This window comes from Coregonus lavaretus (genome assembly GCF_964263955.1).
Source record: "Coregonus lavaretus genome assembly, chromosome: 16".
In the NCBI taxonomy this organism is placed as follows: domain Eukaryota; kingdom Metazoa; phylum Chordata; class Actinopteri; order Salmoniformes; family Salmonidae; genus Coregonus; species Coregonus lavaretus.
In genome coordinates this window covers 28,449,500-28,473,167 of record NC_140003.1, presented here as the reverse complement: position 1 = coordinate 28,473,167, position 23,668 = coordinate 28,449,500, and the positions used below count along the sequence as shown (strand labels likewise).

Sequence of the window (23,668 nt, the reverse complement as noted above, 5' to 3'; positions counted from 1 at the left end):
GCATCTTGGCACTTTGAGGCCGAGCACCCTTAGACGAGGTGTGTGTCCCAAATAGCACCATACTCCCTATGCAGTGCACTACTTTTGATCAGAGTGCCATAGGCCCTGGTCAAAAGTAGTGCACCATATAGTGAATAGGGTGCCATTTGGGACGCGGAGGAAGTGGCAAAGATAATGAAGTAGTGATTGGCTCACTGAGATCTTCTGGGGCTAAGCAGGGCAATGGAGATAGCCTGTCCTGTTATCCTTCTGTCCTCACAGAGCCTACACACACACTCACGTGCACATACACACAGGTACACTCTGAGCCTACTCTAGGGTCCCTGAATAAAGCATCACCATCAGCACTATCCCAGACCAGCTGATCTGGTGGCTACAGACCCAAGTGCTCCTTTGTCCTGTTACTATTTATGAATTAATTTATTAGTGGAACTGGGAAAAACAGGTAAGTCTATTAACCAGGCTGAAAGTGTTATAAATTAGATCATTGTTTTGAGGTAGTCTTGTGTAGGTACTGACATTTTAGAAAGTATTTTTTGTTGGAAAGCAATTTGAAATATGTTCTGCTTCAGGGAAGTGTGCTGTAGAAATGCGCTGTTAGCATGTATTGTTATTATTACTTGATTGCACACATCCCTGCTGCAATCACCATTCTGAAATGAGCTGAGTCGACACAGCATGTAGCTGTAAGGCTGGGTTACTTTACAACCACTTTGACTGCTGATGTAAAAATGGCTTCATGGATACATTTGATTGATAAGGATAATTATTTCAGTCTGGCGTACCAGCGTATGAGCTGGGAGGCTCTGAAGAAGTCCATCAACGGTCTGATCAATAAGGTGAACGTGTCCAACATCGCCATGATCATCCAGGAACTGCTGCAAGAGAACATTGTTAGGGGCAGGTAATGGCTCCAGCTTTTAGTTATTTATTTCACATTTATTTATAATGGCCTGAGCTTTGATCTGTGATTCATCAATCAAATGTATTACTTTTTGATTATTTGGTTAAAGTAATTTTTCTAGTGCAGATCACTAATGTGTATCTGTCCGTCCGTGTGTCTGCATGGATGTCTGTCTCGTATCCATGTCTGTCGGTCCGTGTCTCTTGTCTGCGCCGTCTGTGTGTGTCCGTGTCCATTCTCCAGAGGTCTCCTGGCCAGGTCCACCCTGCAGGCCCAGAGTGCCTCGGCCACCTTCACCCACGTCTATGCTGCTGTGGTAGCCATCATCAACTCCAAGTTCCCTCAGATCGGAGAGCTCATCCTCAAGAGACTCATCCTTAACTTCCGCAAGGGCTACAGGAGGAACGACAAGGTTACTGGCTGCTGCCTCATTATGTTTTGACATCATAACGATGTGATGGAAAGCATTTTGTCATCAGACACGGTGGCTGCTTTAGCCACTTCAGTCACTCCTGCCTCATTTATACAGATAATGTTGATACATACACTACCAGTCAAAAGTTTGGACACACCTACTCATTCAAGGGTTGTTCTTTACTTTTAGTATTTTCTACATTGGAGAATAATAGTGAAGACATCAAAACTATGAAATAACACGTATGGAATCATGTAGTAACCAAAAAGTGTTAAACAAATCAAAATATATTTTAGATTCTTCAAAGTAGCCACCCTTTGCCTTGATGACAGCTTTCCTCACTCTTGGCATTCTCTCAACCAGCTTCATGAGGAATGCTTTTCCAGCAGTCTTGAAAGAGTTCCCGCATATGCTGAGCACTTGTTGGCTGCTTTTCCTTCACTCTGCGGTCCAACTCATCCCAAACCATCTCAATTGGGATGAGGTTGGGTGATTGTGGAGGCCAGGTCATCTGATGCAGCACTCATCACTCTCCTTCTTGGTCAAATAGCCCTTACACAGCCTGGAGGTGTGTTTTGGGTCATTGTCCTGTTGAAAAACAAATGATAGTCCTACTAAGTGCAAACCAGATGGGATGGCGTATTGCTGCAGAATGCTGTGGTAGCCATGTTGGTTAAGTGTGCCTTGAATTCTAAATAAATCACAGACCGTGTCATCAGCAAAGCACCCCCCCACACCATCACACCTCCTCCTCCATGCTGCACTGTGGGAACCACACATTGACTAACCTTCATGTCTTAAAGTAATGATGGACTGTCGTTTCTCTTTGCTTATTTGAGCTGTTCTTGCCATAATATGGACTTGGTCTTTTACCAAATAGGGCTATCTTCTGTATACCCCCCTATCTTGTCACAACACAACTGATTGGCTCAAACGCATTAAGAAGGAAATAAATTCCACAAATTCCACAAATTCACTTTTAACAAGGCACCCCTGTTAATTGAAATGCATTCCAGGTGACTATCTCATGAAGCTGGTTGAGAGAATGCCAAGAGTGTGCAAAGTTGTCATCAAGGCAAATGGTGGCTATTTGAAAATTTTCAAATATAAAATATATTTTGATTTGTTTAACACTTTTTTGGTTACTACACGATTCCATATGTATTATTTCATATTCATGTCTTCACTATTATTATACAATGTAGAAAATAGTAAAAAGAAAAACCCTTGAATGAGTAGGTGTTCTAAAACTTTTGACCGGTAGTGTATTATGGAGAAGTTCAGAGCGCAGCTGTTTTACTCTTTCTAATACATTTTGTTTTCTTGTTTTTCAGGCACAATGTCTCACGGCATCAAAGTTTGTTGCTCACCTCGTCAATCAGAATGTGGCCCATGAGGTCTTATGTCTGGAGATGTTGACTCTGCTCCTGGAGAGACCTACAGATGACAGCGTGGAGGTGTCCATCAGCTTCCTCAAGGAGTGTGGCCTCAAACTCACGGAGGTCTCCCCTAGGGGCATCAATGGTACATAGCTATACAGAACACGTTTGCTCTACTCTTGCAGTTTGAACAGGCTTGAGAAAAGGAAGCATTAGTTCCATCATCACAGCTACAGAATCCTTTTTGTACTCCATCACAGCTCATTCAGAGAAATCTAGTGATTTATTTATTTATCTGGTGCTGTTATGTTCAATTTCGCTTGTTATCTAATTCAAACACTGTCTCTTCTGTTTTCAGCCATTTTCGAGCGGCTGCGCAACATCCTTCACGAGTCAGAGATTGACAAGCGGGTGCAGTACATGATCGAGGTGATGTTTGCCATCAGGAAGGATGGGTTTAAGGACCACCCTATCGTCCCAGAGGGGCTGGACCTGGTGGAGGAAGAAGATCAGTTCACACACATGCTGCCTCTAGAGGACGACTACAACCAAGAAGATATACTCAGTAAGATGCTTCAGGTTGTTAATGTAATATACACTCGTGGCCAGTCTAGTACCAGGTCGGACCCCCTTTGCTTCCAGAACAGCCTGAATTCTTCAGGTCATGGATTCTATAAGCTGTGGCGTTCAAACGTTGCTCAATTGGTATCAAGGGACCTAACGTGTGCCAGGAAAACATTCCTCACACCGTTACACCATCACCACCAGCCTGTACCGTTGACACCAGGCATGATGGGGCCATGGACTCGTGCTACTTACGCCAAATCCTGACTCTGCCATCAGCATGACGCAACAGGAACCGGGATTTGTCGGACCAGGCAATGTTTTTCCACTCCTCAGTTGACCAGTGTTGGTGATCACGTGCCCACTGGAGACGCTTCTTCTTGTTTTTAGCTGATAGGAGTGGAACCCGGTGTGGTCGTCTGCTGCAATAGCCCATCCGTGACAAGGACTGATGAATTGTGCGTGCCGAGATGCCATTCTGCACACATTGTTGTACTGCTCCGTTATTTGCCTGTTTGTGGCCCGCCTCTTACCTTGCATGATTCTTGCCATTCTCTTTCGACCTCTCTTATCAACAAACTGTTTTCGCTCACAGGACTGCTGCTGACTGGATGTTTTTATGTTGTCGCACCATTCTCGGTCAACCCTAGACACTGTCGTGCGTGAAAAGACCACTAGGCCGGACGTTTCTGAGATACTAGAACCGGCGCGCCTGGCACTGACGATCATACCACGCATAGTCGCTTAGGTCACTTGTTTTGCCCATACTATCATTCAATCAAACAGTAACTGGATGCCTGTCTGCCTGCTTTATATAGCAAGCCACGGCCACGTGCCTCACTGTCTGTAGGAGCGAATCATTTTCTTGAATGGGGTGGTGTACCTAATAAACTGAGTAGGCCTGTGTATAGAATATATAGGGTCAGTTCACACCCATGTTGCCTCTAGAGGATGACTACAACCAAGAAGATATCCTGAGTAAGGTAGTCCCAGGCTTTCACGTACTGTAGGCCAAACCAGCCAAAACCTTGTCAAAAAGGTGTCCTCACCCTACTTCATTGCACTGATCTGAAAGAACTGACAATGTGAAAGCCAGCCAATGGTGAGCTTCCACCATGTGGTTTTCAACTATCAAGTATTTTGAAATCTGTGTAAATGTAGTGGAGGAGAGAACATGTTTTTAAGCAAATCAGATTGCGCCGTAGCTGTGATGGCTTAGTTTCAGCATGACGGTTCATTGCCAGGGGAGAGAGAAGAATACCCTGTCCCATTATTCAGTCAATTCACCTGCTGTCCTTTAGGTCCCTAAGGATTCTGGGCGAATTATACTTGTATTTTATTTTTATTTAACCTTTATTTAACTAGGCAAGTCAGTTAAGAACAAAGTCTTATTTACAATGACTGCCTACACCGGCCAAACCTGGACGACGCTGGGCCAATTGTGCGCCGCCCTATGGGACTCCCAATCACGGCCGGTTGTGATACAGCCTGATATCGAACCAGGGGGTCTGTAGTGACGCCTCAAGCACTGAGATGCAGTGCCTTAGACCGCTGCGCCACTCGGTATAGCTGGGGGTTTCCTCTCTATTGATGTCCCGGTGTGGAATAATGTTCTGAGAGGAGAGAAATCGCAGCGCTCGCCTCTGCCCCCTCTAGCTCACTCCCTCGCTCTCTCTCGTAAAAGAGGGTTACATTTTCAGGCTGACATTAAGATTAAGCTTCTGCTTCTATTTATTTATGTTTGTTAAATTCAACAGAGGATAAACATATTTTCTGTAGCTTCAGCACAGACAAACTTGTCCTAATTGGGAAATCTATATAAGCATCCCTTTAGGGTGCAAAAGAAGGGAAGAAAGCCATCATCACATTAAGCCCTGTTATGAATTACATCCTAATACACAGTGAGTGTGTTTTTATGGGTAATTATTTCTGATTGTAGCTCATTTGGAATGACTTTAATTGCTCTGAAATGTAGTAATTGTAAACGAATGGTTGCTATTAAAAACAACTATGTTCTGTATCTTGCAGATGTCTTTAAGATGGATCCAGACTTCTTGGAGAATGAGGAGAAGTACAAAGCAATTAAAAAGGGTGAGTTGCTAGATGGATGGATCTCAATGCCAATTATTGCCTTAAGGCAAAGCACAAAATTTGAAATGAATATGGTTCAATATGTAATAAGTTAGTGTTGTCTGGCAGCTACCTAGCTAATGGTGCAGCTACGACAGTGTGTAAAGTCTGTATGATCAACTGAATTCCATCATACTGTGCCATAATGATAGTGTTAACATTTCAGATAGTTATTGTAAAAGATGGTGTTCTCTATGACATGCCTGGTTAAATAAATACAAATGTGGTAGAAAGTAATGGTTTTAATGTACAGTATGTCATATGACCGTCTCTTTTCCCCACAGAGATCCTGGATGAAGGCAGCAGCGACTCTGGAGAAGATGCTGATGGAAGTGATGATGATGAAGATGATGACAATGATGAAGAAAAGGAGGGGGAAGAGGGTGGAGATGGTATGCATGCAACTTCTTTTTATTTTATTTGAAAAATCAAGTAACACAGAAGGACAGTGACACATTCAACAATTACAAAGAGTAGGCTTCAAAACCGTGACAAGAAGAGGAAGGATACTGTTATGTTAACAGTGCTCAGTTTAGTGATGTTGCATAGGTATTCTGTCCTCTGTACTGGGGTAACTTGGAGACAGTGGTGGTTATAGTGGTGGCCTTAGCTCTCCTTGTTGGTCGCAGAGGTAATCTGTCCCAGAAATCTCAATCTCCAGCGGCTCAGAACTGCAGAGGAAATGTACTGCATACCAAGACCATTAGGTAGGATGGAGACCTCTCCTGTGTGCATCCCAAATGGCACCCTATTCCCTATATAATGCACTACTATGGGTTCTGGTCAAAAGTAGTCTCTTTATATAGGGTATAGGTTGCCATTTCGGGACGCACATGGAGACTTCTCAGCCTGACCGTTAATGACAGTGTCTCCATGCTACCCCATGCCAAGCAGGAGATCAGTCACTACTTTTATGTTTCACTGACTGCTCTCTCCTTCTAGATGGTCTGTCAGAACACTACGGCACTCTATTCATTAAACTTTGTATCAACTTGAATGATTCCAGTTTTATTATTATTATTATTATAATAATACATGCCACTTCGACACTTATTTTTTATCCACAGTGACTTCAGTAAGTGCATTCATCTTTAGTATCTTGCAGGAATCGAACACACGACTTTGGCATTGGCTACGCCATGCTGGAGAAGTGGAAATATTTCCCAAAAGAATGAGTGCGACAAACAGATTGACCTCTGTGTGGAGACCGATGGCATGACAACACCTGACAGTGCAACAATCAATACAACCCTCCTTCATCCTTATACCTATGTACTATTTTATTTTATAGAAGCAGAGAAAGTCACCATCTTTGACCAGACGGAAGTCAACCTGGTCGCATTTCGCCGTACCATCTATCTCGCCATCCAGTCAAGGTGGGTAGCTACGCTGTGTGTGTTAGGGCTGCACGATATGGGTCACTTAGAAATGTCCTTGTTTTCGAAAGAAAAGCTATTTTTTTGTCCATTTAAAATAACATCAAATTGATCAGAAATACAGTGTAGACATTGTTAATGTTGTAAATGGCTGTTGTAGCTGGAAACGGCTGATTTTTAATGGAATATCTACATAGGTATACAGAGGCCCATTATCAGCAACAATCAGTCCTGTGTTCCAATGGCATGTTGTGTTTGCTAATCCAAGTTTATCATTTTAAAAGGCTAATTGATCATTAGAAAACTATTTTGCAATTATGTTAGCACAGCTGAAAACTGTTGTGCTGATTTAAAGAAGCAATAAAACTGGCCTTTTTGAGACTAGTTGAGTATCTGGAGCATGAGCAATTGTGGGTTCGATCACAGAATCAAAATGGCCAGAAACAAATAACTTTCTTCTGAAACTCGTCAGTCTATTCTTGTTCTGAGAAATGAAGGCTATTCCATGCGAGAAATTGCCAAGAAACTGAAGATCTCGTACAACACTGTGTACTACTCCCTTCACAGAACAGCGCAAACTGGCTCTAACCAGAATAGAAAGAGTGGGAGGCCCCGGTGCACAACTGAGCAAGAGGACATACATTAGTGTCTAGTTTGAGAAACAGACGCCTCACAGGTCCTCAACTGGCAGCTTCATTAAATAGTACCCGCAAAACACCAGTCTCAACGTCAACAGTGAAGAGGCGACTCCAGGATGCTGACCTTCTAGGCAGAGTTGAAAAGAAAAAGCCATATCTCAGACTGGCCAATAAAAATAAAAGATTAAGATGGGCAAAAGAACACAGACACTGGACAGAGGAAGTGTTATGGACAGACGAATCGAAGTTTGAGGTGTTCGGATCACAAAGAAGAACATTTGTGAGATGCAGACCAAATGAAAAGATACTGGAGGAGGGCTTGATGCCATCTGTCAAGCATGGTGGAGGCAATGTGATGGTCTGGGGGGTGCTTTGGTGGTGGTAAAGTGGGAGATTTTGAAGAAGGAAGGCTATCACTCCATTTTGCAACGCCATGCCTTACCCTGTGGACGCCGCTTGATTGGACCTAATTTCCTCCTACAACAGGACAATGACCCAAAGCACAGCTCCAAACTATGCAATAACTATTTAGGGAAGAAGCAGTCAGCTGGTATTCTGTCTATAATGGAGTGGCCAGCACAGTCACCGGATCTCAACCCTATTGAGCTGTTGTGGGAGCAGCTTGACCGTATGTTACGTAAGAAGTGCCCATCAAGACAATCCAACTTGGGTTGTGGTGCTTCAGGAAGCATGGGTGAAATCTCTTCAGATTATCTCAACAAATTGACAACTAGAATGCCAAAGGTCTGCAAGGCTGTAATTGCTGCAAATGGAGGATTCTTTGACAAAAGCAAAGTTTGAAGGACACAGTTATTATTTCTATTAAAAATGATTATTTCTAACCTTGTCAATGATTACATTTCCTATGCATTTTGCTATATTTCCTATTCAAACTAATTTAATTTATGTTTTCATGGAAAACAAGGAGATTTTTAAGTGACCCCAAACTTTTTAACGGTAGTGTAGTTCCTTGGCTAAGATGGGAGAACCTGCCAGAAGGACAACAGTCTCTACAGCACTTCATCAATCTGGGCTTTATGGTAGTGGCCAGATGGAAGCCACTCCGGAGAAACGGTCACATGACTGCACACCTGGAGTTTGCAAAAAGGCATGTGAAAGACTGAGCGCATAAGACAAAGTATTCTGTGATCTGATGAGACAAAAATGTAACTCTGGCCTGAATGCAAAGCGTTATGTCTGGAGAAAACCAGGCACAGCTCATCACCTGTCTAACACCATCCCTACAATGAAGCATGGTGGTGGCAGCATGCTATGGGGATGCTTTTCAGCGGCAGGGACTGGGAGACTGGTAAGGATAGAGGGAACAATTAATGAATCGAGCCAAATACAGGCTAATCCTTGATGAGAACCTGCTTCAGAGTGCAAACGACCTTAGGCTGGGGCGAGGATATATGTTCCAACAGGACAATGACCCAAGCATACAGCCAAAGCAATGCTGGAATGGCTTCAGAACAAGAATGTGAAAGTCCTTGAGTGGCCCAGCCAAAGCCCAGACTTGAATTCCATTGAAAATCTGTGGAAAGACTTGACGATTGCTGGTCACTGCTGCTCCCTATCTCACTTAACAGAGCTTGAGAAAATCTGCATGGAAGAATGGGAGAAAATCCCCAAATCCGGATGTGCAAAGCTGATTCAGACATACCCAAGATGACTCAAAGCTGTAATCGTCGCCAAAGGTGCTTCTACAAAGTATTGACTTGGGTGTGAATACTTATGTTAATTAGATTTCTGTATTTCATTTTCAATACATTTAGTAACATTTCTAAAAACATGTTTTCACTGTCATATTTAATCAATTTTGAATTCAGGCTTTAACACAACAAAAAGTGGCGTAATACTTTCTGAAGGCACTGTGTGTGTGTGTGTGTGTAATGTGAACCGTTGGAATCATAGAAATATAATGAGTAGGCTATTCTAATTCTATGGCTGGTGTTTGGCATGACAACGAATAAAAAAGACTGTATAGTAGTAGTTGTGACAGGGTAGAAACCAAAGTGTTGTTCAGTGTTTCCCAGGAGACCCTAATTACAATTGAATAGAGATGTTACATTTGAATAGAGATGTTATATTCAGACAGATTTTAGAATATGCTTCACCTATTCCTCTCTGATTGCACAAACAACATGCTGCCACTGTCACTGGCAGCAGCCTGTATTAGAGCAATTAGCATTAGCAGCTAACACGTTGTTGTTTTTTGGCACGTGGTGTGGAGCATTAACAAACTAGCTGTTTGCAGAGATAAAGATACAAAAACGAATAGTGTAATACAGAAAACATGTGGATTGATATGAAGAAGCAAAGTTGAAAGCTGCATCGTTCTTGCTTCTTGACTGCATGGGCTAGCTAACAGAAGCATGCCGACTCAAGCTGAGTGAGTGAATCTAACAGCCATCTGTGCCTGCTTGAGTTACAAGGGGCGGGGCTTGGTGTGTGTCGGAAGCAAGCAGCTGCATGAGAGCGAGGGAGACTGGATAGAGACGACAAACACATTGCGATTTGCATTTTGCACATGTCAACATCGCAATTTCTATAAAAATTAAATGAATTGTGCAGCCTTTGTGTGTGTGGCCCACTTACTGCAGCCCATCCTCTCTGTTTCTTGGCCTGTATCAGGATCTGGTTAGCATGGTGTGTGTTTCCTATAACCTCAGTCTGTCTGTGGTGTTTTGTGTGTGTGTCAGTGTTAAAAGGATTAGACGTGCTGTAATGTTTCCCAGCTGTCACTGAGCTCTCCCAAGTCAGGTGAAGTGGTGAAATGATCACATTTTGAAATTCAAATGAACCCTCAATTTGCCCCTCTCGCTCTCCACATTTCAGCATCATTCTGCTAGCTTGGCTGAATTGCCATTTTTACATTACTTACATTGCATACCCCATACAAATTATTCTGCACATAACTTACTGCCTGCTTTGGCCGAAACTTTGATAAATGCTGATTTTTCACTCCTTCCCACTTTTTCACAGGTTTTATAGGGTGAATGCAGAGTGCATCCACTAGTTTGCTGTCATTTTTGCAATGATTCACACTTTGTAACCGATATGATGACTCAATCACCCTTACTGAAATCCATCTTATTTATTGTGTGTCTCCACGCTGCCTGAATGCTTTTTTTCTGTTAAGAAAAGTCAACTAGATCTGCCAACAGAATGTGAATGGGCCCAGATCCATGGATGTTTTCAGCAGAAATGGGGCAGTAGTAGACTTTTCCTCTGGGCCAACCCAGATGGCTGAAAATCACTCCATGTCCACGGCAGATAGAGACCAGTCTCGAAGAATGCGGTTTATTTAAAGCCGTATTTGCGGAATGTTTTTTATGTAATAAACATTTTGTTTAGCTTACATTCATAATTAATTGGCATAAAAACAGTTTATAGGGTGAAGTTCTTAGTGGCACAGACTTCTGCAGAGCAGAATTTAATAGGATTGTGTTAAGGGATGTTGTGTTGGATTTGAGGAGGAACAGACTTGTCAATGTCCAGAGAGACAGGGGCATATTAAACCAGGTTTTAGTGACTAGCTAAAACATTGCTGTTAGGGAGACTGCTGCAGCAAGTGATGAAGTAGGCTATTCATTCATACGCAGCAGCCCAGTTGAAGTCTAGGATCAGAATGCACCGTACTCTAGTTTCATCATCCGTTTGGGAGGTATTCTCTCTAGTTGTGCTGAGTCGTGTTCGTTAGAGCACACCATAACAAAACATTTGACTAACGAATAAACCCTGGCCATAGAGGTCAAAGAGAATGGCAACAATTGTTGGCTATTCTTCTTAGATTCTGCTTCTCTAAAGCTGAGCTGGTCTTTTTCCAGCTGATATAGGAATGAGAGAACAGAGCAGACATACTTTCAGATGATGTAGGTAGGAGGACACTGCAGAGCAATCCACTTACTATCAGACACACCACAATGCTTAGGAGAGCAGAGTGCATAGCCATCGACTGTCTATCAGACATACTACCTCAGGGCCAGTCAGTGACCAGTCAGTTGTTAATGATGCTGAAAGCTCCTCTCCTCTTAAGCCCTTTCAGATAAGAGGTTATGCATGTGTGCAGTCTATTTTAACCTTGTTTCTGAATGAACGTCTTCAGGCCACGAATAGACAGGCTGAGTATTTGTATGTACAGTGTAGGCCTCCCACATATTTGTATTACCTGTGTTTGCATACTGCAACGGATGTTTGCATAGCATGGTGACATAGACTTTTGGCATATCTGTCATCTAGTTAAGGTAAGTAGTTTGTCATAGCCTAGTTTGTCACATTTTCCATAATTTTTGCCAAGTGTGATATACTCAAATCAGTTTCCATTGACCGGCCTGTGTCTCGGTGTGATAAATAGCCACACTGTACTCAATCAGAAAGAGGTAGAGCTGTGGTCCTGGTCCTCTCTTTTCACATTGTTCCGACCTGAATCGAACTGGGCTGGCTTGGTTATTTTCGGATCACATTGGCCCAGATCAACTCTGCTAGGCCTAGCTGGGTTTGCCTCTGTAGTATGAGAAGGTTATCTGTTCCAGCTGGTAGAAAGGCAGTAGCACCGACATGGAGAAGGGGCTGAACTTTAGAAACCCTGATAAGTGACCACATAGGAAATTCGATGAGACCTTGTTCTCTTCCATTTTACCTCTACAGATACATGAATATAGCCGGTGTGATGCATAACCTTCTGCATAGTTACACACACGGATCAGTGTCGGCTTCAAACTGAGCTTATACAAATTGTCCTTTATGAATGTGATAGAATAACATGTATGACATGTCATAAGTATTGAAGAAGGCTATATAACCTTCACTGGGATTATACAACCTCTGTGTTTTAACACCATCCCATCAGAATTCCCCTGTCTAGTCATGGTAAACGAAATGGTCAGGACAGTTTTCTTTCTAGAGTGTTTTGTACATTTTGGTCCACATGTGGATCGACACCGTTGGCTCAGCAGTGTGTCTGTCTGGGTTTGTCAGCAGTTTCAGCGGTTAGAGGAGAGATGCAGAATGCTGGTAGAAATGTCTGAAGGAAATGAGAGGTCCATGGTGTTTACCACAGTTTTACACCGTGTCTACAGAATGCAGTCCTGCCTGCTTCCTAAATTGAGTTTGGTTGGATGGAATTTTCCAAAGTGATCAAACAACAAAATAAGACATTATCTGCCACATGTTTGTTTATGGATTTATAAACTCCTCTAAATGTGTAATGAAAGTACTTCTAAAATAAACATGAGGGCAGAGAGTTTATTTTGCTCTGTGATAAGTTTTGAAAATTCCATCCAACCCAAGTTGTTACCCTGCCTGGTGCCCGGACACTCTGTCGTAGTCCATATGGCATGATAAAGTTGTTTGGAATATGATCATGCAAACATATGCTCTTATAGCCTTATTATTATTATTATTATTATTGTCCTATTAAATCATGACGATTAGTGAATACATGTTTCTCTTCTTTCAACAGTTTGGACTTTGAGGAGTGTGCCCACAAGTTGATCAAGATGGACTTTCCTGACAGCCAAACGGTAGGTTACAATACTTCTCCTCCCAGTACCCTTCCATCAGTATACCTTTCCCCTAGCTGCCAGCCTGCCATATCATGGCCATCTAATCTAAAGAGCTTTCAGAGCTGTTTATCCAAACTTTGAGCTTAATCTAAATAGTTGTTTCTGGTCTGCTGGGTTGTTGGATTCTTCAGTCACTCGGGAAGCATTTGTCATCTCAATTTCCTTGTTTTGCGTCTTCGCCAGGCCAAAGAAAGCACTAGTTTAGGAATGGGGTGTTCCCCACAATGATTTAACTGATCAAATAGTTTGTTTCCCCAAAGTGTCCCCTTTTCAACTGTCAAAGTTGTGGACATTGTAATAACAAGCTTCAATATCTTGTAGTCTTTACAGAAGAACCCCAGTAGAGGAGAGAGGAGGTTTAGAGACATCCTACACACTGTTAATGCTCCTACACGTTTTATGTAACGAAAAGCGGTGATTTACTGCCTATGATTTATGTTACCTTAAAATAGCTGTGCGATAGGTCATGTTTTCTCGTGGCCAGCCTACAGTACACATGTTTGTGGGTGGAAATAATATTATGTGATCGCTCTCATGTACCTGTACTCTGCAATCTGCAATATATTTGGTCTCTTATGTAATTGTAAGTTGGCTACTTCCATAAGAAATAAATTTGTTGAAAATAAAGCTATGATATGTAAGTAAATAGTGTAAGAAAATATACCCAGCCATCTTTGATAAATCTGTCTTTACCCTTCTTTATAAAGGAATCACTGAGGTGTATGTCATGGTACAATGTGCCATATAGCCACAGGGCCAGTAGTTGTATAACATCATATCAAATGGCTGCTTTTGTGAGCTTACTACTAGGTCACTTTTAACATCCAAATAATTCATCAGTTTGTGCCCATCTCGTTTTTTTGTGTGGGATTAGAGTGCTGCAAGACAGAGTTTACAGCTGTATTCGTATAGTACTATAGCTATACTGTTATTCTTAAGCTTGTTTTTTGTTTTCGCTCATGCGGATAAATTAAATACTAGACTATTTGGTTTATGTACAGTGGGGAAAAAAAGTATTTAGTCAGTCACCAATTGTGCAAGTTCTCCCACTTAAAAAGATGAGAGAGGCCTGTCATTTTCATCATAGGTACATATCAACTATGACAGACAAAATGAGAAAAAAAAATCAAGAAAATCACATTGTAGGATTTTTAATGAATTTATTTGCAAATTATGGTGGAAAATAAGTATTTGGTCAATAACAAAAGTTTCTCAATACTTTGTTATATACCCTTTGTTGGCAATGACACAGGTCAAACGATTTCTGTAAGTCTTCGCAAGGTTTTCACACACTGTTGCTGGTATTATGGCCCATTCCTCCATGCAGATCTCCTCTAGAGCAGTGATGTTTTGGGGATGTCGCTGGGCAACACAGACTTTCAACTCCCTCCAAAGATTTTCTATGGGGTTGAGATCTGGAGACTGGCTAGGCCACTCCAGGACCTTGAAATGCTTCTTACGAAGCCACTCCTTCGTTGCCCGGGCGGTGTGTTTGGGATCATTGTCATGCTGAAAGACCCAGCCACATGTCCCAGCTCTCTGCAGGTCATTCACTAGGTCCCCCTGTGTGGTTCTGGGATTTTTGCTCACCGTTCTTGTGATCATTTTGACCCCACGGGGTGAGATCTTGCGTGGAGCCCCAGATCGAGGGAGATTATCAGTGGTCTTGTTTGTCTTCCATTTCCTAATAATTGCTCCCACAGTTGATTTCTTTAAACCAAGCTGCTTACCTATTGCAGATTCAGTCTTCCCAGCCTGGTGCAGGTCTACAATTTTGTTTCTGGTGTCCTTTGACAGCTCTTTGGTCTTGGCCATAGTGGAGTTTGGAGTGTGACTGTTTGAGGTTGTGGACAGGTGTCTTTTATACTGATAACAAGTTCAAACAGGTGCCATTAATACAGGTAACGAGTGGAGGACAGAGGAGCCTCTTAAATAAGAAGTTACAGGTCTGTGAGAGCCAGAAATCTTGCTTGTTTGTAGGTGACCAAATACTTATTTTCCACCATAATTTGCAAATAAATTCATTAAAAATCCTACAATGTGATTTTCTGGAATTTTTTTTCTCAGTTTGTCTGTCATAGTTGACGTGTACCTATGATGAAAATGACAGGCCTCTCTCATCTTTTTAAGTGGGAGAACTTGCACAATTGGTGGCTGACTAAATACTTTTTTCCCCCACTGTAACATATGGTATTTTAATGATCATGTTCTCTGAACCTATGGCTGTGTTTTGATCATTGCTTCTACATCAACATGACCTTTTATAATATATTCTAGGACACATGCTGCTGTGTTCCAAAACACATAATTGTGAGATGAACACAGTCAGGAATCTGCCACAGTTCTATTTCCTCACGGCTGTCATCCAGACCTTGATTGTAACTGTTTACTGGCCACTTGGTCCAGCTCAGACTGTAGAGCCACAATCATAACCTGGATAATTGAGATGTAGGCTTGACTACTATTTGGAAGTAGGGCCTAGTTTACTCTGCCCCTTCCTGCCACACTCCTCCTTATACCTCTTGCTCAGTCTTTTTAGCTGTCTCATTCTCCCCTTCGCTCTCATTTTCACTCTTACTTACTATCCTTTCCCCTTACCATAGCAGTCACAGATAATTAGAGATGGAAGAAGATGGAGAAAGGTCTTTGTATTAAATGAGGAGACAAAGGTCTTTAAGTGAGGAGTGACTAATGAGTGCTGATGGGCTATACATCACCCACCGAGGGCTTCAGTTCACCCAGCCCACTGTTCACACTGTGGTGTCATTTGAACCTGATTTTAAACAGGTTGACCTACAAATTCAGCAGATCCTGTCTGGCTGAAATACAAGGTCATTAGACTGGAGGGGAACACAGGAGTTGTGGTTGCTCTATATCCTCTTTTGATAATGGAATTACATTTACATTTTAGTAGGGCTGACCCCATTTAGTCGATTGTTTGGTCGATAGGCTGTTGGTCGACCGAGATTTCTTTAGTCGAGCATTTGCAAATTATTTTAATTTTATTCATGGTGCACAAGAGACCGGTCTCAGTGGACTAATACGTTGCGGCGGCCAGGTGGATGGCACATTCCATCACTCTAAGACGTGATATTGAAATTGTGTATGGTTATATTATGTAAAAATAATGGTGCAACACTAATGAATCTAATATTTTATAACAAATGCGCTTTCTCCCATGTTTGATATGGTCGCTGTCTGCGGTTCTGGAACAAAATCTTCAGTGCACGGTAGAATTGGTGCCTTTCCCTATGTTGCTACAGTGAGGGGAAAAAAGTATTTGATCCCCTGCTGATTTTGTATGTTTGCCCACTGACAAAGAAATGATCAGTCTATAATTTTAATGGTAGGTTTATTTGAACAATGAGAGACAGAATAACAACAACAAAATCCAGAAAAACGCATGTCAAAAATGTTATAAATTGATTTGCATTTTAATGAGGGAAATAAGTATTTGACCCCCTCTCAATCAGAAAGATTTCTGGCTCCCAGGTGTCTTTTATACAGGTAACGAGCTGAGATTAGGAGCACACTCTTAAAGGGAGTGCTCCTAATCTCAGTTTGTTACCTGTATAAAAGACACCTGTCCACAGAAGCAATCAATCAATCAGATTCCAAACTCTTCACCATGGCCAAGACCAAATAGCTCTCCAAGGATGTCAGGGACAAGATTGTAGACCTACACAAGGCTGGAATGGGCTACAAGACCATCACCAAGCAGCTTGGTGAGAAGGTGACAACAGTTGGTGCGATTATTCGCAAATGGAAGAAACACAAAATAACTGTCAATCTCCCTCTGCCTGGGGCTCCATGCAAGATCTCACCTTGTGAAGTTGCAATGATCATGAGAACGGTGAGGAATCAGCCCAGAACTACACGGGAGGATCTTGTCAATGATCTCAAGGCAGCTGGGACCTTAGTCACCAAGAAAACAATTGGTAACACACTACGCCGTGAAGGACTGAAATCCTGCAGCGCCCGCAAGGTCCCCCTGCTCAAGAAAGCACATATACAGGGCCGTCTGAAGTTTGCCAATGAACATCTGAATGATTCAGAGGAGAACTGGGTGAAAGTGTTGTGGTCAGATGAGACCAAAATGGAGCTCTTTAGCATCAACTCAACTTGCTGTGTTTGGAGGAGGAGGAATGCTGCCTATGACCCCAAGAACACCATCCCCACTGTCAAACATGAAGGTGGAAACATTATGCTTTGGGGGTGTTTTTCTGCTAAGGGGACAGGACAACTTCACCGCACCAAAGGGACGATGGACGGGGCCATGTACTGTCAAATCTTGGGTGAGAACCTCCTTCCCTCAGCCAGGGCATTGAAAATGGGTCGTGGATGGGTATTCCAGCATGACAATGACCCAAAACACACGGCCAAGGCAACAAAGGAGTGGCTCAAGAAGAAGCACATTAAGGACCTGGAGTGGCCTAGCCAGTCTCCAGACCTTAATCCCATAGAAAATCTGTGGAGGGAGCTGAAGGTTCGAGTTGCCAAACGTCAGCCTCAACCTTAATGACTTGGAGAAGATCTGCATAGAGGAGTGGAACAAAATCCCTCCTGAGATGTGTGTAAACCTGGTGGCCAACTACAAGAAACGTCTGACCTCTGTGATTGCCAGCAAGGGTTTTGCCACCAGGTTTACACACATGGGTCAAATACTTATTTCCCTCATTAAAATGCAAATCAATTTATAACATTTTTGACGTGCGTTTTTCTGGATTTTTGTTGTTGTTATTCTGTCTCTCACTGTTCAAATAAACCTACCATTAAAATTATAGAATGATCATGTCTTTGTCAGTGGGCAAACGTACAAAATCAGCAGAGATGAGGAAACAGCCCTGGCCTTAGCCTAATTGTCTAAGAGAATTGAGGAGAGAGGAAACCCCAATTTAATTAGGTCTATAATCAATAGCCTAACTGTTAAATTTGCCTTGCTTTATACAGTGAGGGGAAAAAAGTATTTGATCCCCTGCTGATTTTGTACGTTTCCCGACTGACAAAGAAATGATCAGTCTATAATTTTAATGGTAGGTTTATTTGAACAGTGAGAGACAGAATAACAACAAAACAATCCAGAAAAACGCATGTCAAAAATGTTATAAATTGATTTGCATTTTAATGAGGGAAATAAGTATTTGACCCCTCTGCAAAACATGACTTAGTACTTGGTGGCAAAAACCTTGTTGGCAATCAGAGGTCAGACGTTTCTTGTAGTTGGCCACCAGGTTTGCACACATCTCAGGAGGGATTTTGTACCACTACTCTTTGCAGATCTTCTCCAAGTCATTAAGTTTTCGAGGCTGACGTTTGGCAACTCGAACCTTCAGCTCCCTCCACAGATTTTCTATGGGATTAAGGTCTGGAGACTGGCTATGCCACTCCAGGACCTTAATGTGCTTCTTCTTGAGCCACTCCTTTGTTGACTTGGCCGTGTGTTTTGGGTCATTGTCATGCTGGAATACCCATCCACGACCCATGTTCAATGCCCTGGCTGAGGGAAGGAGGTTCTCACCCAAGATTTGACGTACATGGCCCCGTCCATCGTCCCTTTGATGCGGTGAAGTTGTCCTGTCCCCTTAGCAGAAAAACACCCCAAAGCATAATGTTTCCACCTCCATGTTTGACAGTGGGGATGGTGTTCTTGGGGTCATAGGCAGCATTCCTCCTCCTCCAAACACGGCAAGTTGAGTTGATGCCAAAGAGCTCCATTTTGGTCTCATCTGACCACAACACTTTCACCCAGTTCTCCTCTGAATCATTCAGATGTTCATTGGCAAACTTCAGACGGGCCTGTATATGTGCCTTCTTGAGCAGGGGGATCTTGCGGGCGCTGCAGGATTTCAGTCCTTTACGGCATAGTGTGTTACCTATTGTTTTCTTGGTGACTATGGTCCCAGCTGCCTTGAGATCATTGACAAGATCCTCTCGTGTAGTTCTGGGCTGATTCCTCACCGTTCTCATGATCTTTGGGTGTTTCTGTCTATATATGGAAAAATAAGGTTAAACATTTCTCCCAATCGGTTGGTCGAAAGAACAGGACGACTCTCGGTCGACCAAGATATTTTTTTTTTAAAGTCGGGGACAGCCTTACATTTTAGTGATTTAGCAGGCGCTTTTATCCGGCGCGACTTGCAGGACCAATGATGGTTAAGTGCTTTGCTCAAGGGCACATCGGCAGATATATTTTTTTGTCACCTAGTCTGCTCTGGGATTCAATCCAGCGACTTTTCGGTTACTGGCCAAATGCTTTTAACCGCTAGGCTACCTGCCACCCACATTGAAGGCCAGTTTCCTGGATTCAGATTAAGCCTACTCCCTGGCTCCTAAGAAAGAAGCACTTTCAATGGTGATTTTCCACATACCATGCTGTTTAGTCCAGGACTAGGTTTAGGCTAATCTGGTTCAGAGAAACTGGCCCTCAATGACTTTCACTCCTCTGTGTCAATTTTAAATAGTATAATGTCATGACTGGGATGAGACTTTAAGCATCGTACCATCACCAGGCCTACATTGCTTCAAAGGTCATTGACAGTATAACTACACTTTAATCTACCCGACATCTATCTGTTCTAGCCAATGGATTTCCTTTAGAATAATTAGGCTTGCTCTGAGGCCAGAAACATTAGGAGTTTTCTAATGTGGTGTGTTATAAGTTTGACACCCTAGGCTAGATCTTGGGGCTGTTAGTGAGTCTGGATAGGCCTATGTGACACAGTCACACAGCTTATTATTCATTCATTTATATGAGGTGTGATTGTATGAACTGTGAAGCAGACTTAATAAAGGAGATGGGCTGTGTGTGGACAGCTATCAGTGCTATTACCTCTGTCTGTCTACTAGTCTGGCACTGTGGAGCAGGCCTGATTATTGCCCTTATTGTCACCAGTGAGAGAGAGAACACGTCATTCTTTCAAGGGGAGTGAGAGTGAAGAATTGAATGAATGAATCAGTCAGTCGTTTCTACAGCTGGGTCTCGTTATTCACAGCACATCTGCCTGCCTCTCCATGCTTCACCATAAAGGTTTTGTCTGCTAGAAAAACTAAGATTGATAAAGTGGGACCGATAAATCTCAACCAGAATCTATGCTTTTAAATATTTACACACATTTACTTGTTGTGAGAAAAAAAAAAAATATATATATATATTTCACAACAAGTAAATATATATATACCTTAGCCAAATACATTTCAACTCAGTTTTTCACAATTCCTGACATTTAATCCTAGTAAAAATTCCCTGTCTTAGGTCAGTTAGAATCACCACTTTATTTTAAGAATGTGAAATGTCATAATAATAGTATAGTGATTTTATTTCAGCTTTTATTTCTTTCATCACATTCCCAGTGGGTCAGAAGATTACATACACTCAATTAGTATTTGGTAGCATTGCCTTTAAATTGTTTAACTTGGGTCAAACGTTTCGAGTAGCCTTCCACAAGCTTCCCACAATAAGTTGGGTGTATTTTGGCACATTCCTCCTGACACAGCTGGTGTAACTGAGTCAGGTTTGTAGGCCTCCTTGCTCGCACACACTTTTTCAGTTCTGCCCACACATTTTCTCTAGGTTTGAGGTCAGGGCTTTGTGATGCCTACTCCAATACCTTGACTTTGTTGTCCTTAAGCCATTTTGCCACAACTTTGGAAGTATGCTTGGGGTCATTGTCCATTTGGAAGACCCATTTGCGACCAAGCTTTAACTTCCTGACTGATGTCTTGAGATGTTGCTTCAATATATCCACATAATTTTCCTTCCTCATGATGCCATCTATTTTGTGAAGTGCACCAGGCCCTCCTGCAGCAAAGCACCCCCACAGCATGATGCTGCCAACCCCATGCTTCACGGTTGGGATGGTGTTTTCGGCTTGCAAGCTACCCCCTTTTTCCTCCAAACATAACGATGGTCATTATGGCCAAACAGTTCGATTTTTGTTTAATCAGACCAGACGACATTTCTAAAAAAGTACGATCTTTGTCCCCATGTGCAGTTGCAAACCGTAGTCTGGCTTTTTTATGGCGGTTTTGGAGCAGTGGCTTCTTCCTTGCTGAGCGGCCTTTCACGTTATGTCAATATAGGACTAGTTTTACTGTGGATGTAGATACTTTTGTACCTGTTTCCTCCAGGATCTTCACAAGGTCCTTTGCTGTTGTTCTGGGATTGATTTGCACTTTTCGCACCAAAGTACGTTCATCTCTAGGAGACAGAAAGCGTCTCCTTCCTGAGCGGTATGACGGCTGCGTGGTCCCATGGTGTTTATACTTGCGTACTATTGTTTGTACAGATGAACGTGGTACCTTCAGGCGTTTGGAAATTGCTCCCAAGGATGAACCAGACTTGTGGAGGTGTACAATTGTTTTTCTGAGCTCTTGGATGATTTATTTTGATTTTCCCATGATGTCAAGCAAAGAGGCACTGAGTTTGAAGGTAGGCCTTGAAATACATCCACAGGTACACCTCTAATTGACTCAAATGATGTCAATTAGCCTATCAGAAGCTTCTAAATCCGTGACAGCATTTTCTGGAATTTTCCAACTGTGAAATAATCGGTCTGTAAACAATTGTTGGAAAATTAGTTGTGTCATGCACAAAGTAGATGTCCTAACCGACTTGCCAAAACTATAGTTTGTTAACAAGACATTTGTGGAGTGGTTGAAAAACAAGTTTTTAATGACTCCAACCTAAGTGTATGTAAACTTCCTACTTCAACTGTATATATAGCAAAAATGTAAATTTCAGTTAGGATTTTTTTTGTACTTGGTCCCGTGTAGTTGTAAATCAAACAACTACGCGTGTGAACTGACAAAACAAAGCACACCAATGTTGTCAGTTTAGTCTTTCAGCTGAAGAGTCTCCGATTGTCTAGGGTTGGTATAGAAATTATATGCTGTTGTATTTAAGAGTTTGTAGGATTTGTTTAATCTTCTCTCCTTGAAATTATTGATGAAGTCTTCAGCCTCCTATGATGCTGCAGCATGGAGTGAGACCCTTTTGGCAGATGGAAGCCCATAGACATATAATTACTAGAAAAGGAATTCCCATTCAGTCAGTGGTTGGGTGATGGGTAGCCTCATTCTATTTCTATGGGGAAGCCTCCAAGGGGCATTCTTCAGTGCTCTAGCCCCATGTCGGTCCCATGGTGGTGGGAGATGCATTAGCACAGCAGTGGTTCTGGAGGGGGGAAGATGGAAAGGCCACAGAGGAGAGGAGGGGGATGGAAGATGGAAGGGCTACGTATGTCTGACGCTGTCTAGTGCTACTAGTAGTCAGAGGACAGCCTTCTTGTTTGCCTGCTTCCAGGATTCCACTCTAGGTCACATGACTCTGTATGACACTGTGTGTGTTGAAGTGGCCCTCTGTGTTCAAGCTAGTCAAGGCAATGCACAAACCATATTCGAAACAGCTCTGAAATTATTCTTGTTGCACACTTTTTATTATTCCATATGGCGCCTCACCCTTTTCTTTTGGTTGATATTCTAGCTGCTGATGGGTAGCAAGCTAGTGCTTCTGTCAGATCAGTGTCAATCACATTCCCTGTGCCCTTCAACTTAGGCTAGGTATCCTCAGCCTGCTGCATCTATTCACTGAGCCTAAGGTTAGTGTTGGGCTCCTCTCACACACCAGATGGAAAAGGACAGTACATGCTCTAAGGGATGAGATGTCACCCTGCCTGCCCGTATAGCCCCAGCCTGCCCGTATGGCCCGAGCCTGCCCGTATGGCCCCAGCCTGCCCGTATGGCCCCAGCCTGCCCGTATGGCCCCAGCCTGCCCGTATGGCCCCAGCCTGCCCGTATGGCCCCAGCCTGCCTCCCCCTCCTGAGACTATAGACACAGAGGGATGGCATGACATCACGTCCTGAGAAGGCCCCTACACCAGAGACACAGGTGCTGCCGGTGGAATGGTGTAGGAGGAGAAGGGAGTGTAGGAGGACTGTGGGCCCAATGCTGTTGGGAACCATTTAAACCCCACACTTTGTTTGCGGCCCAGAGTAATACCATACTAAGCTGTAGGGAGGGTCAGTGCTGCATTATTTTTTTGTAAGAAATTGCTATGAAGTTGGCTAAGTAAAAAAACAAAACAAAGCATGACTGCTGTCTTGTCCACAAACTGCTTTCATGGTAAGGAACCAAATGGTATTTAAAGTTAACGATATCTTTAATGCTGCTGGGAAGCATGTAATCATAGAGAACTATTCATATGTGGTTCTATGTCTCCAAGTATGTAATCCTCACACTTCCTATAGAGCCTAGCTTAGCAAGTAATACCAGAGTAAAACCCACCCAGCTGCAAGGACTCAGGGAGTGTCAGTGATGGGTGTTTCTGCCCTCACAACCAGGTGGACAGGGACACACAGATCCTATAATTCACATATTATATTCTAGGCTATGTAATTCTATGGGTACACATGCATTTAGAGAATTCCCTGGGCCGACAGCCAGGTGGATAGGATAAGAACAGAGACCTGGAGAAATTTCCTTCACTGTCTGCTAGGATCCTGAGGAATAGGCTCTTCTCTAGAGCTTATGGCCTGCTCAATATCTTAGCTGTGATGTATAGACACAACATTTACATTACATTTACGTCATTTAGCAGACGCTCTTATCCTGAGCGACTTACAAATTGGTGCATTCACCTTATAGCCAGTGGGATAACCACTTTACAATATGTTTTTTTATTTTTTTAAGAAAGGCTA

The 23,668-nt window shown here is 42.7% G+C and overlaps 1 protein-coding gene across 1 annotated transcript in view; it reads left to right on the top strand.

Annotated features, from left to right (window-relative positions):
• LOC311144000 (pre-mRNA-splicing factor CWC22 homolog) overlaps window positions 1–23,668 on the top strand; it is a 45,192-nt gene that overhangs the window by 12,166 nt on the left and 9,358 nt on the right. The window contains exons 7-14 of the mRNA XM_084179912.1: window positions 776–904; window positions 1,148–1,316; window positions 2,654–2,843; window positions 3,057–3,263; window positions 5,291–5,353; window positions 5,677–5,784; window positions 6,684–6,768; window positions 12,871–12,931. Of these exons, the coding sequence (XP_084036038.1) occupies window positions 776–904; window positions 1,148–1,316; window positions 2,654–2,843; window positions 3,057–3,263; window positions 5,291–5,353; window positions 5,677–5,784; window positions 6,684–6,768; window positions 12,871–12,931 (1,012 nt within the window). The remainder of the gene's footprint in view (window positions 1–775; window positions 905–1,147; window positions 1,317–2,653; window positions 2,844–3,056; window positions 3,264–5,290; window positions 5,354–5,676; window positions 5,785–6,683; window positions 6,769–12,870; window positions 12,932–23,668) is intronic.